Source organism: Leucopleurus acutus (genome assembly GCF_964270905.1).
Source record: "Leucopleurus acutus genome assembly, chromosome: 11".
NCBI lineage: Eukaryota > Metazoa > Chordata > Mammalia > Artiodactyla > Delphinidae > Leucopleurus > Leucopleurus acutus.
The window spans coordinates 56,999,372-57,018,208 of NC_139152.1; the positions used below are offsets into that span (position 1 = coordinate 56,999,372).

At 41.5% G+C, this 18,837-nt stretch overlaps 1 protein-coding gene across 2 annotated transcripts in view; it reads left to right on the forward strand.

The window, feature by feature from the left end:
• Positions 1–6,556: 6,556 nt before the first annotated feature.
• MYRFL (myelin regulatory factor like) overlaps positions 6,557–18,837 on the forward strand; it is a 115,668-nt gene continuing 103,387 nt past the window's right edge. For both annotated transcript variants that reach the window (XM_082851014.1, XM_082851015.1), the window contains exon 1: positions 6,557–6,711. In XM_082851014.1, the coding sequence (XP_082707140.1) occupies positions 6,666–6,711 (46 nt within the window). In that variant the 5' untranslated portion in view covers positions 6,557–6,665. The remainder of the gene's footprint in view (positions 6,712–18,837) is intronic.

The window sequence follows — 18,837 nt, forward strand, 5'->3', positions numbered from 1 at the left end:
GAAAAAGTAAAACACTCAGAAGACTACACATGGCATAATACTTTTCTCATGAAGTTCAAAAACTAAAACAATTATTTAGGCATCTGTGTATATGAGACAAAACTATTAATAAAAAACCACAAGATAGTAATAAAGTTCAGGATAGGGTTACCTTTGGATGAGGGGGAGATAAGGAGAGAGAACTGAGAGCAGCAAATATGTGAGTAGATCATTGTTAATGTTCTAGTCCCTGGATTGGATGATGGGTTCATTTGTCATTTAAAGTAAATGCATGAACAAATGAATTAATAGAATCATGCACAGACCATGATGGTGGGGTGTCACAAACCAAGGATTATGACTAGTCCAATTATATAAACCTGAATTCCAAAACCTAAAAGGGATAACAGGACCTGTTGATGAATTGGAAGAAGGAAAGGAAAGAGAAGTCGGTTCTGAATCCTAGGCTTTTGGCTTTAGCTATTGCTGCAATTTACTGAAATGAGCAAACCTGGGATGGGGCATATTACACATAGTGGAATAGAGACAAGAATTTAGTGTCTGACACATTGTTTGAGATGCCCGTTAAGCATCAAAGTGGAAATGTTAAGTAGGTATTGGATATACAAGTCTAAATTCAATGATATGGTCAGGCCAGCAGATGAGTTTGGGAGTAGTTAGCCATGAGATCAGACGAGAGCTTTAGGGATACTTTGGAGTAGGAGAAGTACGGCACCGGGCCCTGAGCTATGACAGAGAGAGGAAAAGCCTACGAAAAAGACTGGCTACAGAGGAGCTAGTTGGAATGACTAGGTGGAGGAGAGGGTAGAGTTAGGGTGCTGACTAACAATTTAGATTCTTGAGAGTATTTCTATAAAGAATTTAATTGCCCTGATTACCAATTCTGAAAAAAGAGGGAAAGACTTTGATACATTTCTATAAGTAAGTTCAGAGCTGGGGAGAGAGCCTGGCCCAGTGGAGAGAACTCTGGATTGGGAGTTGCTCAGAAGACATACATTCTGGTCCAGGCTTGGTTCCCCCAAACCTGAGAGGTTAGGCAGGTGGCCACTCCTCTCTGACCTCCTCCATAAAGCTGGATCCAGCATTCTCCAAGCATCTCTCCCAGCTCTGAAAACCCACAGCCTTTGACTAAGCATCTACACTGAAAGAACAAAGGTTTGTTCAGTCCTGGAAAGAAGTTGCAACCACCAACCTACCCACTTCCACACCACCATGTAAATCCTGTGTTTTTTTGTTTTGTGCACTCAGAGTCTAAAACGGGTCTGCTTTTATTCAGAAGCTTTTATTTTCAAAGATTTTCTTCACTGTTTTTCCCTACATAGATTTTTTTCTTTCCTATAAGGCACAATGTTTAAAACAGTCCAAAGCAGTATGAATATGTATTTGTATTTAACGTTTGTGCTAGAAAATACTTTTTTGTTTTCCTCATGGGATGCAGTACCATCTTAAGAGATGCTAAGTTTCTTGTCTTTGATGTGTGGGCAAATAAAGACCCAGTAATATCTACAATTTGTAGAACTTCTAGAAAGAGAATTCCTCCACACTAAATCCATTCATTCTTTCATTCACACATATTTGAGAGTCTTATATGTGTCAGGAGCTGTTGTAGGTGTTACAGGAGCAGCAGTGAGCAAGACAGGCAAGGTCCGAGTTCTCATGGAGCTCTCAGTGTAGTGAGAAATGGACAAAAAGACAAATGTTAAAAGATGGGACACGTTCTCTCTATATAATTAAAATGGGATAATGGCTAGAGGGAATGAATGACTACTTCAGATTAGGTGGTGAGGAAAGGCCACATTTAGGACTTGACATTTTTAGGCAGGGCTCTGAGGAGATCCATTCTTGAGAAGGGAGGAGAGTAGGGAGAGCATTTTAAAGCTGGTGTAAACCCCTGAGGAAGAAACAAAAAACGGCAAGAAGAGCTGGTGTGCAGTTGGTGGTAGGAAGAGAAAATTGGAAGGTTAAGCAGGGCCCGACTGTGTAGGTCTTTCTAAGTCATGGTTGGAAATTGGGAGCTTTCTGTGACAGCTGTGGTCAAGCTCTAGCTGGCTGTTTCTCAGCACAGCTTTTAAATACTGGAATCCCCAGATTTTTGCCCTGGGCCCCTTTCTCTTTCAGTATTCTTTAGATCGTCTCATTTAGGCTTATGGTCTTAAAAACTTTATGTAACCATTGCTCATAACTGTGCATCTCCAACCCTGGCATTAATCCTTCCCTAGCTCCAGACTCTTGTATCCATTTGCCTATAAAGTCACTCCACTTGGATTTCAAATGGGCATCTCAAATCTAACATGGCTGAATACCTGCCCAGTTGCTTAAGCAACAGTCTAGGGCTTATTCTTGATTTCTCCATTTCTGTCACCACCACCCCAGTCCAATCCATCAGCAAGTCCCGTCAACTCTCTCCAAAACATATCTTGGATCCATCCACTCCTCTCCGTGTCCACTACGTCCACTCAGTCCAAGCCATCATCATCTTTCACCTGGACTCCTGCAATAATCTCTTACTTGGTGTCCTTGCTTCCACTCCTGCCCTTCTACAATCACTGACAGCACCCAACATGATCCTTTTAAAAACAAAAATCAGAATGTCACTTCCTACTTAATGTCCTCTCATGGCTTCTTAGAAAAATAAATCCAGGGACTTCCCTGGTGGTCCAGTGATTAAGACTCCGCACTTCCACTGCAGGGGGTGCATGTTTGATCCCTGGTCAGGGAATTAAGATCCTGCATGCTGCATGGTGTGGCCAAAAAAAAAGGAAAAATAAATCCATAAACCCAAACTCAACCCAAACTCATTAAGTTTCCACAGTGATAATTGTTAACAGAGAAATAATAAAAATCAGCTTGGAAAACAATGCATGAACCTATTTAAAATGAAAAAAAATATCAGAGAAGAGGAGCAAGCTTGCTAAAGATAGAAACCCTTGCCAAAGGCAGCTGTCAAGGAAGTACAAGCCCACAAACACTCTGAGTTCAAGAGGAAGGACTGTGATATGAATACGAGAATTCTGGAGCTGTCAGTCTCAGGGACAGTCTTAAGAGAGACAAGGTTCCCATCATTACAGCCCCAGATTTAACCACAGCTGCTCAGCTTTGATCAATTTATCTGTTGATGTTCTTAGGAAATGTCAATACCAAAACAAATCCAAATGACAACTACGTTAGATTGCTATTCAAGAGGATGAGTCTCCATTGAATTTGTGCAAAATGGGATGCCCAGTAGAACCGGAAAATCTTAGACCTTTGGACATATAAAGACCAGAATCGAGGAAATATGGGTAATATTTGTTATTTACTGTGAGGGAGAAATTTCCACTTAAATCCCAGTTGCCTCCAGCTGCATTGTGCTCAGCTGTGTGCTCTGGACTCATTAATTAATACAGAGGTATTTTCTAGCCCTTCCAACATCTTTCTTCCAAATTCTCTTTGCTTTCCTCAAACCCTGTTGGTTGTTATAACTTAGCCTCCAACCCAGATGTTGCAAACTGAAGGCTGAATTGCCCTTTCATACGTGTGCTATTTGTCCTTGACAGTGTTTTGGTGTATTGTTCTGTTTGTTTTGTTTTTAAACATATTCGTTGCAACATTTAAAAATGAGATTTAAAATTAAAATCTGCATTTCCAGCTTCTCTTTTAAAGTTGGCCCTTTCAAGAACCTTGAGTCGATATCCTTGAGTGGCAGCATGTGGAGGAAGCCGAGTGACACTCCACCTGTTGGGCGGCTCTACCCTTAGGGCAGGTACTCTCTAGTTTGCTCTCTGCTCCACCACCCCTAAGTGTCTTCCTGACGGAGACACAGCTAAGGGTCAGTTGTCGGTTATAAGTATGCTCTCATGGTTGTTTTTTTGCTTATTTTGACCCATTTTACTCACTTACCCGCCTGGTCCTATAATTATTTGAGATTGGGACTCCAATTCTCACCTTTGTCTCTCAGCTTATTAAATGGAATCTAATTTCTTTCCTATCACTCATTACACTGCTGCTGACTATGTGAAGTCTCTGGGTGAACTGTTGGATAGAATCCAGAATCATCATCTGGCAGAGGATATAGTATAGTGACTTAACTTCCAACAGCCTCCAGAAAACTTGGCTGGGAGCTTCCAGCTAAAACATAGGCTACATGTTTTAGACATCTTAATTCATACTGCACCTAAAGGCATGGAAGTCCTTTTAAAAAATCACATTTGGGGCTTCCCTGGTGGCGCAGTGGTTGAGAGTCTGCCTGCCGATGCAGGGGACACGGGTTCGTGCCCCGTTCCGGGAAGATCCCACATGCCGCGGAGCGGCTGGGCTCGTGAGCCATGGCCGCTGAGCCTGCGCGTCCGGAGCCTGTGCTCCGCAATGGGGGAGGCCACAACAGTGAGAGGCCCGCATACCAAAAAAAAAAAAAAAAAAAAAAGAATAAAAAAAAAAATCACATTTGATTTCTCCCTTGCTCCCCATATCCAGTTGGTAGCCAACTCTTCTTGGTTCTATAGCATCTTCAGGCTTTGTTACTGCCTATCTGGATTCGCAGTAGCTTCTCAGCTGGTGTAAATTTAGTTACTGCCCCAATCAACACACTCTAACACAGCTTCTTTCTAAATTAGACTTAATTATATCATGCATCACAACTACCCAAATAGAAAATATCAATAGATATGCTTAGAATGAATATGCATGGAATCAAATTCAGATTTAGCCTAACATTCAAAAGCTACCCAAACCCTTCTTCAGCCTACTTCTCATCTTTTTTTCTCACTCCACCATCCATACACCGTAACTCCAGTCGCTGTACCTGGGCTTTCTCCCCTCCAAGCCATTGCTCATGTTTTTAAAAACATGTCCATTGTTTAAGTCTCTTCAAATCCCAGCTCTTTATGACATCTTTCCAGATCTTCCCAGATGAAATTAACCTTTCCTTCCTCTGTTTTCTTGGGATGTTTTCCCCAGCTCTTATCAGAGTCTGCCTTTTTCCCCAGCTCTTATCAGAGTTATAGTTCCTTGTATTTTTCTCATGCCCTACATTTGAGCCTATGGAGGGCAGGGACCATAATTTACACATCTTTTTATTTCCTGCACCCAGCAGAGAGTTTAGCACAAGTTGAACTGAAACAAATAGAAAATCTATTTCTTGAAGCAACTTAATGACTTGTCCATAAAGATCTGGGGTCCAATATAACTTTCAAAATAGGATTCTAGGGCTTCCCTGGTGGCGCAGTGGTTGAGAGTCCACCTGCCGATGCAGGGGACACGGGTTCGTGCCCCGGTCCGGGAAGATCCCACATGCCGCGGAGCGGCTGGGCCCGTGAGCCATGGCCACTGAGCCTGCACGTCCAGAGCCTGTGCTCCACAATGGGAGAGGCCACAACAGTGAGAGGCCCGCATACAGAAAAAAAAAAAAAAAAGGATTCTAAGCCTCTTTTTTTCCCTAGGATAAAATTAATTTTTTTGTTTAAACAGTTTATATGTGTGAAGTTTTAAAATACTTATTGGGAAGTATACCACATCACCCATACCAATTCTAACAAAAATGAAATAATCTGACAAATGCAGAATGTGAGACATTATATAAGACAGTGCTCCAGGACTGTTAAACAAGTGTCAATGTTATAAAAACCAACCAACCAAAAATGACAAGGAGATGTATATATATATATATATAGAGAGAGAGAGAGAGAGAGAGGGAGACAAAAAGCAAAAGTGAGAAAATATTAGCAATTAGTAAATCTAGATGAAGAGTATAGGGTATTTCATGGTACTATTCTTTGAGTTCTTCTATAGGTTAAAAAATTTCAAAGTAAAAAGTTGGGGAAAAAGGAAACAGGAAGGAGCTGAAAGGACTAGTTTAATTTCCTAACTGTATTCCTTTTAGTATATTATTAGATAAGTTAATAGCTAAATAGTGAAAACAAAACATTTATTTGGGTATACCTTTATATTTAGGAGTAAAACCAGCTAGGAGTGAACCACATAGTTGGTTGTAAGAATTACTAAATCAGAAACGCAGTTTTATTGCTCCTTAGAGGGTCTTCTCATACTTTATGCTTTCTACTTTCAAAGAAAATAAACTGGAGGAAATGGACGAGGTGCGTATCAAGGAATTTTTTTCACTGCGAGTAGATTTGGAAATATTTAACAAATCCTAACTTTTCATTATCACAAGCCTCGGTATCTATGAAAGTGATTATATTGATTTGCCCTCTTTCTCTAGGTGAAAAAAAACCCCCTATATCTTTGCTAGGCTGTAGCTAAATCGATCTGGTTGATGGAGGCAGAGAAATAAATATATTGGTGTAAAAGGACAAATAGGAGATAAGGCTATGTATTTATTGCCCATTTATGTAATTACATGTGTCACTAAGGACAAAGGTCCTTAAAACAAAGACGAAAGACAGAGTAGAAACAGTTCCCTATAGAAAGGGAGATGGATTTTCTACCACTTCCCTCTTCATGAATTTTTCTTTTGCGTGGTTACATATCCTTCTGGTTTTGTGATCACATTTGAAAACTTAACCATCTTTTTGGGCACAGTTTGATGGCTGAAGATATGCTTCACTCCAATAAAAAGAAAATGAACATTTTTCAAGAGCATTCGTAGGCTTCGAGCTGAGAGGACAGCACTTAGTTCCTGAGGTCTGATAATCATTCTGTGCGGAAGTAACTACCAGGACCACGGCACCATGGATGTGGTAGGCGAAAACGAGGCCCTACAGCAGTTCTTCGAAGGTAAGAAGCCTGTTTCCAACATCTGAGAAATGGTACTGCTTACTATCACTGTCTCACCTTTTTGGAATTCACTTGGGCTTTGAAAGAAATACTATTGTACTAACTGTCGTGAAGTCAGAAGTGCAGGTTTATTTGCTGTGTTTGTAGCAAAAAATCAATGGTATAGGGCTTCCCTGGTGGCGCAGTGGTTGAGAGTTCGCCTGCCGATGCAGGGGATGCGGGTTCGTGCCCCGTTCCGGGAGGTATCCCGCATGCCACGGAGTGGCTGGGCCTGTGAGCCATGGCCGCTGAGCCTGTGCTTCCGGAGCCTGTGCTCCGCAACGGGAGAGGCCACAGCAGTGAGAGGCCTGCGTACCGCCAAAAAAAAAATCAATGGTATAGGCAGTGATTTTTAAAAATTCAGGATTTCCATCTTACAGCTTAGTTGTTAAAAGAATCAAGAGGTCAGCATACCTATGTTATTAGAATTTGTCCCTGTCCTGTGCTAGATTTTTTTTCTAATCCCTATGTTTCATAAGACTAGATTTTTCTTATCTCTAAAATTATTGAATACAACACAGGAGAAATGTAAGAGTTTACTTAAGATGGTTTTTCTGTTAATATAATTAAATACAAAACAGCCTAACAGTAAAGGAACACCTCTTCCCCCATTCCATTCTTTGTTTTTCACAACACTTTAAAAATGTGTAACTATTGAATGATGATTTTTTTTTTGAGGTTAAATATATTTTTCCCCAAGCGAAGGCTTACTATAGGACATGGTTACAAAGGTTTTTTTCCTAAAAACCTGAAATAGTGGTACCCCTTCTCATATTCAGTTGGGTTGAGATTCTCATGGTGGGTCTGCTGAAAACGTCAGGAAAGGCTTGCCTTCTTGTGACACCTTTCAGGGAGCCATTGGGAGACTGCGTGTTAGTGCAGCTGCAGTTCCTTATCAGTTAGTCATGCTCAGACTTCCATGGGAAGGGAACTGTTGCCAGAGCTTTTTGCACATTTCCAGGTATTTCCCAGGAGGGAGTATGAGAATAATTGAGCGCAGACCAGCTCACTCACAGAATCCAGAGGGCAGTTAGCAGCATATGGAGAAAGTGCTTTTGGCATTTCTTGTGATTAGTAAAGTGCCTGACAAATACTAGACGTTTAAAGATTGAATGGAATTGACCCAACACCATATTGTATCGAACACTAAAGAGTGTTTATGTCAAAGAAACAGTGAGGTCACTATCAGAAGGAATTAGTACAATACAGTAGGTTCTGTGGCTTGGATTTTGCCACATGGGATAAGAAGGAATATGAGACCTAGAGAATTATTATGTTATTTCAGCCCTATGATCCATCCCATCATGTTCTGTCTCTGACAGTGCTCAAGTCAGTGTGTCCACTTGGGTCACACAGTAGGCACACTAATGTTGGTTAATTGTTGTTGCCTGATTTTATATCCTATGTAACTTTCATTTGAGCAGTAGGTAGCAAGCTCCAAGCTACAGTTATATCTGCTTTATTTTTGGGAAACCACCAATTGATTTTATAAATACACAAAGTCTAGTTGATTTCTTTCCAGAGCTAGAGAAGACCTGAAAACTTCATCTGGTCTACCTTCTGTTTTTTGGAAGTGCTGTTATACCTATAGGGTCACTATACTGTCCTTGTTTATGCTATTTTCAGAAGTCTTTGGGGATATAGTTTCCACAAGTCCTCTGTATAGCTGATTACAAAATCTGATTTATTTTATTATTATTATTATTATAGTATCTTTCTTAGCCCAAACTAAACTCTGGCTCTTTTGGAAGCCTTTTTAACTAGGGAGGAGTAATTTCTCCATGGAAAGAGAATAAAATAGTCAGTGTACATTATCTTTGAATGAATAAATGGAAAAGGTGGTAAGTTTTGGAAATAAAAAATGGAAGCACTAACTTAAGTTATTCCCCTTCCCCCGAAAGTCACACAGCTGGTTGTCAATTTTTTATTATCTGTTTAGCAAATATCGATCACTGACGGTGTGCCAAGTCCAACAACCACATCTTTTAAATGATAGCCTGGAGGGCTTTGAGACGTTTCCTTTAGATTATGATTTCCTTTCTCAAATATTCCTTAGAATGAGGACAGCAAGACTGGATCTGATATTCTCATGAGGAGGGCCAGTTGTTCTATGTTGTGCTCCTGTCGATACGTCAGCTTCTAATTAAATGCAAATTCATATAAAAAATCAAGGTCTGAAAAGCAAGAAAAGTTTTTGTAATTTATTACCCACCTGAAAGCTATTTTTTTTTTTTTTTTTTTTTTGCGGTACGCGGGCCTCTCACTGTTGTGGCCTCTCCCGTTGCGGAGCACAGGCTCCGGCCGCTCCGCGGCATGTGGGATCCTCCCAGACCGCAGCACGAACCCGTGTCCCCTGCATCGGCAGGCAGACTCTCAACCACTGCGCCACCAGGGAAGCCCCTGAAAGCTATTTTTTCTTTGCTTTCTCAGACTCGTCATTCTAAGAATCTGGATCCTAAATAATATATGTTTTTCATATGAACACTTTCGTATTAAAAACTATCTGTACTGACGGTATCATCACGAATTAAATGGCCTTGAACATCAGATCTCATGCTGATCATGCTGAATCTTTATGGTGTGTCTCAGGAAGATGATGAGAACAAAGCGTGGTTCCAGGTAGCTGGCAAACCTCATTCTATTGCCTGCCACTGATGCAATAGGTAGGCCCATTAGCTAAAGCAGAAGAGGTGGATCAGGTCTCTAGGGATCCCAACATCCACTGGAAACTCAGATACCATGTGAAATGTTTGGCTTTTTCAGCAAAGCTGATACCACTGCAAGAGAAAGGTTGTCAGAGGAGAGGCACATTATTTTATTTCTAATAACTAAAAATTGGTTACAACTTAAAATTCTAATAGTGGTAGATTAGTTAAATAGATTATGGTTCTTTCATATAATGGAATATTTTGTAGCTATTAAAAATGACAATGATGGGCTTCCCTGGTGGTGCAGCGGTTGAGAGTCCGCCTGCCAATGCCAGGGACACGGGTTCGTGCCCCGGTCGGGGAAGATCCCACATGCCGCGGAGTGGCTGGGCCCGTGAGCCATGGCCGCTGAGCCTGCGCGTCCGGAGCCTGTGCTCCGCAATGGGAGAGGCCACAACAGTGAGAGGCCCGAGTACAGCAAAAAAAAAAAAAAAAAAGATGATGATAAGGAAAATTGTTTATGATATAAAGGGGAAAAGCAGATTACAAATTGGTATATATAATAGAATTGAATATATATGTATTTTTCTAGAACAAAGTTTATTAAAACTGATGTGAAAACACTTGCTATATATACATACATGCATACCTATATATGTAGAAACAATTGGATGAATACACTACAAGTATTAACAGTAGTTATTTCTTAGTGGTAGGAATATGGGGATTTTTATTTTCTTCTTTATACTTTATTATCTCAGTGCTTCAAAGTTGGAATGCATGATGTCATAGTCAGTTTTTCTTACATAAAGGAGACTGGGTTTAATTACACAAAACTCCTCTGTTTAAGAATTTCTTTTCTGTGTAAAGAAAAATTGTATGAAATGGATGAAAAAGAAGATTATTAGGTGTCTTCCACAGAAAACTGTACCTGGATCATGTCCTTTGGGCTGTCAGATTCTATGGGATTTTCACCCTTTATTGTCTTAGAGCTATTTTGAAACTCTGTAAATTGTAGATAATTGATATCAGTGCAATGAATTTTGTCTATAGATATGTAAATGAATTATCTCCTTTTGGGGATCAATAGTTTCAGTAAAACCCAGTTTTCCGTTTATTTGTAAATTCATTCCATGGCATAGCCAGATTTAGATTATCTATCTGCTTACCTATCTCTATCTATATACATCTGTCGATCTATCTCTATTTATCTATCTAGATACCTAGATCTAGCTCTGCTGTTTGAATTCTCCTTGAACCACTTGTAACATCTTCCTGCTTCCTTCATGAAGTAAATTAAAATCTTTGACATGTGTTCATCTTACATTTATATGAGTCATGATTTTTTTTTAATGTGCTAGGATTTACATTTATTGAGCTAACATTTATTTTATTTTATTTTTTTAAAGGGAACGCTATTTATTTTTTTTGGCTGTGTTGGGTCTTCGTTTCTCTGCGAGGGCTTTCTCTAGTTGCGGCGAGCGGGGGGCACTCTTCATCGCGATGCGCGGGCCTTTCACTATCGCGGCCTCTCCTGTTGCAGAGCACAGGCTCCAGACGTGCAGGCTCAGTAGTTGTGGCTCCCGGGCCTAGTTGCTCCGCGGCACGTGGGATCTTCCCAGACCAGGGCTCGAACCCATGTCCCCTGCATTGGCAGGCAGATTCTCAACCACTGCACCACCAGGGAAGCCCATGAGTCATGATTTCATCTTTAAATATATATATCCTTTAACACTAGCCAAGTTTTAAGTTAGTTAACTTCGTTTTATCTTAAGTTTGCGCCGGATTAGTAACGTTTGCTGAGCATTTACCATGCATGAAGCACTGTTCCATTCACTTTACATTCATTACCTCATTTACTTAGACTTTGTTTTATCTTAAGTTTGCGCCGGATTAATAACGTTTGCTGAGCATTTACCATGCATGAAGTACTGTTCCATTCACTTTACATTCATTACCTCATTTACTTCTTACAGCAACCCCTCAGGTAAAAAAGGAATAGAAAATGAAGTATGGAAAATCCCATTCCTCAGTTTACCTCACTTGTTTTCCATAGCTGTGACCTTACATTCTTAATTTGGTTCCTTATGGGTATTTCTTTTGGGCTACTGTGATAGCAAGATTCATCTTTTATTTCCCAGCTTTTTAGAACAGTTTATAAAAACTAATTTGAGAATATTTTATTGTTCATTATATTTAATCTTTAAAAAGAAACTTTCTAAATTGGTGAGAAGCTGTTTAGCTCATCCTCTTCATAAAGTCCTCAAGTAGGTTCTCAAATGCTTTTTGGCTTATCACGAAAGCAAAAGAGGAGATGCCTGCCCTGACCGAGCAGGGTGGGAAAAACTACATACAGTTGTCCCTTGGAAGCCGGGAGGAGATTGGTTCTAGGATCCCCTCTGATACCAAAACCCCCACATGCTCAAGTCCCTTACGTAAAATGGCAGTAGTATCTGCATATTAACCTATGTACATCCTCTAGTACATGTTAAACAATCTCTCGGTTATTTATAGTACCCAATACAATGTAAATGCTGTGTGAGTAGTTGCTAGCATGTGACAAAATCAAGTCTTGCCTTTTGGAATTCTCTGGGATCTTTCTTCCCAAATATTTTCCATCCTCGGTTGGTTGAAATCTGCAAATGTGGAACCTGCAGACACAGAGGGCTGGCTCTCCTGAAGAGATCACATGAAAGCAGAAGAGAGAAACTAGCTGAAGAAACTGCCACTCACCCATTGAAGTTTGGGAGGTGAGGGGTAGCTCCTAAAACCAGAAGCTGTGGATGGGCAGGAACCACTGGACAGCTCCTGAGATCTAAGAGGAAGAACAGTCCCTTCAGGAAGCTGCCGTCAAACAAGCTTCAAGGTATTTTCTGCCCTCCTCTCTCTGCCTGAGATTTAAATTTCTAGTTAGCTATTTTTAAAGTAGGGTGGTAGGGGTGCAGGGTAGGCAAAAACATCTGCTACCCATGAGCTGTACAGGAATATTATGGAGGTGTCAAGTTTTTGGGAAAATGAAGAAAATGCTGAAGATTCTGGAGCAGAAAAGCAGAGGCTCAAGGGACTGACCCAGATGGAATGGATCTAGAGAGGCTTCAAGGGAGGGTTGGTAGAATTGTTGAGCACAAGAGGGATGTAGCTTGGAAAAGTGCCCAAATGGTGCCGGCACGTAGTAGACAGTAATCTTTATAGAATAAAAATGAATGAAGAACAGTGCACAGACTATTCTGTTCAACAGTTTGAACTCTAGGTTCGGAGCACCCAGCGAGTTCAAATATGGGAAGAAGAAAAACTTGCCCAGTAAGCAGAGCAGAAAGCAGCAGAAAGGTTCAGTGAATAAAACAAACAGAGGCCACTGAGACAAGTGCTGCCAGTTTGTGGGAAGCCCCAGATTCCATTATTACCAGAGGTAAAGTCGTAAATGTCTTATGTGGTTCCTGTGTATTACTTCTCCAAAAGTGAAACCAACTCTGATTGGTTGATGTTTCTGAATTCCTGTGATTGGAATCAGAAGCTCTGAGCAGCTGAATGCAGTGTAGAGGGCTGGCCCTGGGCAAGACTGTACTGCAGGTAAAGGGTATCTTTGGCCTCCGGCCAGTCTCTCAGTCTTTGTCTTTCTTTCACTTTAAGACCACCAATTTTTCACCCTCTCACATAACCAGCATCTTTATGCCCTCTTCTTCTGTCCCAATAAAACCTGAGTTTGCACAGAAGGTATAAATGGCAAAGGACCTGATGACACCTTACATCTCTATAGAGGTTTGTATTCAATGTGCTTTCACAGAATACAAAGTCGTTTTGATCATACAAGTCAAAAGATTACCTTCTCGAAGAGTAGGTTTGGTTGATCTCTAATGGTGGAATTTTAGACATCGTGTTGCATCCTAGAAACCCTGAAATTATCCCACAGAGGCAGGTTCTCCTTGTTTATTGATCAGGCCACCTCTGTTTCTGTTTTTGGAGACACTATGGACTTTCTAGGGGACTGGGAATGAGAATACGTCAGGGACAAGAAGAACAACCCAAATCATGCAAGCTGCTTATAATTATTTGAACACTTCTGTCTGATGTTGGCAGGTGATTAGAAATTGTGTTGATTGTCATGAAGCATCCAGAACAAAGAGGCGTGGGCTTGGTGCCATTAAGAAAAAAAATCCCTTTTCTTCTTTCACGCTGGGATCCCCAAGGTGAAGCTGATTTCATTAGAATTTAAAATGTGCTGTAACTAGGTCAGAGCTAACTTCTGTCACCTGCACACACCCTACATTTGAGAACTGCCAACGTCATCAGCAACTGGAGGGAATCCGGGAACAAAATCACTCAGACAAACGCTTATAAGAGGAGACTACACCACCTTCTTTGGTGTTATTGATGTTGTCATCTTTTCAGCTTGGGAGTTAGAAGTCAGCTTCTGGAAGACTCCACAATATCTTGGAAGCTAAACATTGAATACATGGACAATTGTGGAAAAAATAGATAACATAAAACAAGAAATAGTTATCACCTATAATCTCACCACTTAGTGATAACAGCTGTTCACATTTTGGTGTTGATCTTGTGTGTATTTTTTTTTAATGGGATCATACTCTTTATATTCTTTAATAATGGAGTTTTTCATGGAGTATAGAGGGAAACATCTCTTCTTGTCATTACTTATTCATTTATAACAGGAGTCTGAAAGTAATGGCCCACAGGCTAAATCCGGCCTGCAGCCTGATTTTGTAAATTAAGTTTTATTCACTCATTCATTTAAATATTATCTGTGGGACTTCCCTGGTGGCACAGTGGTTAAGAATCGCCCTGCCAATGCAGGGGACATGGGTTTGACCCTTGGTCTGGGAAGATCCCACATGCCACGGAGCAACTAAGCCCGTGTGCCGCAACTACTGAACCTGCACTCTAGAGCCCGCGAGCCACAACTACTGAAGCCCGCACGTCCTAGAGCCCATGCTCCGCAACAAGAGAAGCCACCGCAATGAGAAACCCGCGCACTGCAACGAAGAGTAGCCCTGCTCTCCGCAACTAGAGAAAGCCCGTGTGCAGCAACGAAGACCCAACACAGCCAAAAATAAATAATAAATAAGTAAATTTTTAAAAAAATATTATCTGTGGCTGCTTGGATGCTGTGATGGCAGAGTTGGATGGTGGCAACAGAGACCTTATGGCCCTCAAAATCTAAAATAGTATCTGGCTCTTTATAGAAAATGTTTGCTAACCCTTGATCTAAACCTAATTAATAATAACTATTATTTATTGAGCACCTACTGTGTACTGGGTATAGAATCATAATCCTCCATAAGAAGAACATTCCAGGAAAAGGGAATACCAGTGTGAAGTCCCTAAGCTTGGAGTGGTTAGGGGCAGGGCTGGAGTGGGAAGGGGCAGGGGACAGTGTTGAATGACAATGGGGTGGGCAGTCGAAGATGACATCAGAGTTTGGATTTTTATTCTCAGTGTGATGGGAAACCAGTGGAGGGTTTTAAGCAGGAGAACAGGCAGAACTTGCAGATGGATGGGATGTGGGGGTGAGGAAGGCAGAGGAATCAAGGGTGATGCCTAGGTGTTGGTGTCAATAATCGGTGGATTTAGTACAATGTATTCAGCTGTGGAATAATGGGTGCAAGTGCACTTTTGTGTGTGTGTGTGTGTTCATGTGCATATGTGTGAAATCAAGAATTCATTTGGGACACTTTACGTTTTAGCTGCCTTTTAGAGAACCAGGCAGAAGTGATGACGAGGCAGTTGGATGTTTGACTCTGGAACCCAAGGGAGGGGTCTGGGCTATAGATATCAATTTGGGAGTTATCCGCGTATGGTTGGTGTTGAAAGCCCTGAGACTAGATGAGGTCACCAAGAAGGGGGTCGGACAAGAGGACCCCACGATAACACTTAGGGACCCAAGTGAGAGCAACCAGCTAAGGATGTTAAATGAGGTGGGAGGAAAGCCAGGAGAGTGTGGTGTTAAGCTAGGAAAGAATAGTGTTTCAAAGAGGGTGTGGTCAAATGTTTTAAATGTTTCTGAAATGCCAGTTAATTGAGCATAGAATTTGGGAAGGAAGGTTGTGGGTGACCGTGACAAGTGGTTTCCGTGCAGTAGGGGCAGAAGAGAGAATGGAAGGTGAGTGGCTCATATGGATAATGCTTTTGAGAAGTCCTGTTGTGCCAGGAGCAGAGAAATGCGGCAATAGCCAGAGGAAGTGCGGAGGCAAGAGGGTTTTTACTTGATAATTTTGTTTTTAAGACGGGAGATACGAAAGCTTGATGTGCAGATGGAATGATTCATTGTGGAGGAATAAACGTTTGATGCGGAAGAGGGAGGGGGATAATTGTGGGAGGGGAACCTTGAGAAGGTGGGTGAGGATGGGGTGGAGAGAGCTTGCCCTTAGGTACCAGGAACACTTACTGTCTTGCAAGGGAGGAAAAGAGGAGTATCTGGAACACATGCAGGTAGTGTGGTAGGTTTCAGGGTGGGAAGCTGAGAGAGGTTACTTCTGCTTTACCTGTGAAGCCAGGTGGTGGGAGTGTGGTGGGGGACTGTTGGGGGCTTTAGGAGGGAGGATAAATTATGAAATGATCTTCTTAGTTAGTGTATTAATTTCCTAGGGCAGACATAAAAAATTACCACAAACAGGTGGCTTAAAGCAACAGAAATTTATTCTCACAATTCTGGAGATAAGAAGTCTGAAATCAAGGAGTTGGCAAGGCCACAAACGCTGAAGCCTCGAGGGAAGAATCCACTCCATGACTCTCTCTAGCTTCAGGTGGTGCTGATGATATCCTTGGTATTCCTTGACTTGTAGACTAATCACTCTCATCTCTGCCTCCATCTCTACATCACCTTCTCCATGAGTCTCTTGTATCTGTCACTTCTCTTACAAGGACACTCATCATTGCCCTTAGGGCCCACCCTAATCCAGGATGATCTCATCTTGAAACACTTAACTTTATTATACCTGCCAACACCCCTTTTCCAGTTAAGTTTTCACTCACAGGTTCTGAGTGGTCATACATTTTGGGGTCCATTTTTCAACTCACTACACAGAGTAAAAAGCAAATCGGCCAGGAAATAGTAAGAATGCTAGTCAGTGCCATGTGCATTTGAGATTTGTGGTTAATTACTTTAAGTGAGGTTAGTCACTACATTTGTATGATTTTCTCAGCAACATTCAGCTACTCGGTGCAGTCTTGGAGTGGGTGAAGAATTGGGTTTAACCAAAGTCAGGATTTTCTCATGTGAGTTCCACAGGTGGAAAGAAGAAAAGGGACTTACAAGTCTTTGCAAGGGAGTAATTAGAGTGATGGACCCTGGAATTTAAGCTGGGTAACAAAGGAGTGGAAGGGGGATGAAGAGGTTTGGAAAAGTGGGGATAAGGTTCATGAGCAGAGGATCTCAATAGGTGAAGGTATTAGAGTAGGGGTATAAATGTCGGGAAGGTCAAGCTGGTCAAAGAACATGACACTTGAAACTGAGATTTCAGAGAATGGTGCGATTATTGGTGATGCCGAGGTTTAGGAGAGGGTCATGGGAAGTGGTGGCTGAGGTAAGATAGAGGTGAGGAGTTTAAGAACCTGAGAGGCTGTGATATTATTGGGTGGATGTTGAAGCAACCAGCAGCGATGGCAGGAGTAGTGTTAGAGAGAGGGAGGGAGGTACCAGATGCTGAATGTTCAATGAGAAAAGAATAGTGACCGAGAGGTTGGTAGATGCTGCTATTAGCAGGAGGTGGCCTGGTCATTGGCATATACCAAAGCTCGTGAAGGAGGGAGGAAGAAAATTGATCTGGAAGCAGCAATGCAGAGCAAGGAGAACACCTCTCCCGTTTTCAGGCCCCAGGTATATGTGGGAAAACTTTTATTTGAGATGTTCCATAATTTAATCATTTCTTATCATTGGACATGTAGGCTTGTGCTAGGTTTTTCCCTGTTAAATACATACCATTATAACAATTTCCCCCCAAACCCTTAGTTATTAACTTTGTATGAATCTCCCCAAAATATAATTGTTGGAACATAGTATTTTTTTTTTTAATTTTGGTCTTTGGTATTGCCAAATTATCTGCTAGGAAGTTTAAAAAAAAAAATCCATCTGCAGACTGTCCCTATCACCACTACCTGATATTAATTTACATTTTTTGACATAAAAAAAGTTACTCTCTATTCAGAGTCCTTAACTTGGGATGAGATTCTGGAGGGGACTTGAACCCTCTGAAATTGGGTGGAAATGTGTATATGTGTAGGCACATACTTATAGGGAAAGTCTCTGTAGTTTTCATCAGATGATCAGTGAGGTCTGTGGCCCACAAGAGCTTAGAAACTCTGCTCTAGCCCCAGGCTGTTGGCTGCTTCTCTCACCTGCCCTGCCTGGAGCAGCCCACAGTTGAGGAGGGTGTGCTCTGAACCAGGCGGGAGATTCTGGACTGGAGCATGCTTTAACAATCAAAGAATCTAGGAACAGATTCTACTCAAAATGTTGTTAAGGGATGGGAAAGGGAGATTTGATAGCATGATTAAAAGCAATGATGAGGGACTTCCCTGGTGGAGCAGTGGTTGGGACTCTGCACTCCCAATGCAGGGGGCCCGGGTTTGATCCCTGATCGGTAACTAGATCCACATACGTGCCTCAACTAAGAGTTTGTATGCCACAGCTAAGGAGCCCACGACCTGCAACTAAGGAGCCCGCCTGCTGCAACTAAGACCTGGCACAACCAAATAAATAAATATTTTTTTTAAAAAAAAGCAATGATGAAAAAAATCCCTGTTTCATCTTCATCTTCTGAGCTGTAACAGTAGCAGTAATCATTTACACCAAAACTATACTGCAACCGGAAAGGGAGCAAATTCTTAAAAGTCTGTTCTCAGTTTTAATGGTGGATATAGAAAATCAGATGCCTTCTCCCTGAGCAGTTGACCTGGCCAGGAAAAGTGGTTATTTCCTCTACTTTGGGCTTCCTTCTATCCCTGGGGCCACATCAGTGGCATTTGAAGAGATGCTTCCAGGGGTCCAGGTGGTGCCCAGTTTGATAGGAGGAAGCCCCTGGCAGTGGGTCAACATCTGTTGGTTATCTGCTTCTAAAAAGATTCTGGAATTAGGTTAAATTAAAAGATACCTTAAAAAATTGATGTATATAAGGGAAGGGAGAGAGTAACAGAACTTCCTCAGGGGAACAATAGTGAAATTAAGTTATCTGTGGGTCAGCAAGAGATTCAAATCTCTTTCCTTGACTCTGCCTCTCCTTCCAAATAATCATCAATCTTTCTCCTCCCTTTCATCACCAAACTCTGAAAAATACCCACTCTCTTCATTCTTCACATCCCATTCACTTTTCAACCCAATCTTCTCTGGCTTCTGCTCCAACTTACCCTTCTGAAATTTCTCCTAATTGCTAGATCGTATTAAAGATCGTCGGCCCTCATCCTCCTGGTGTCCCCTCTTCATCGA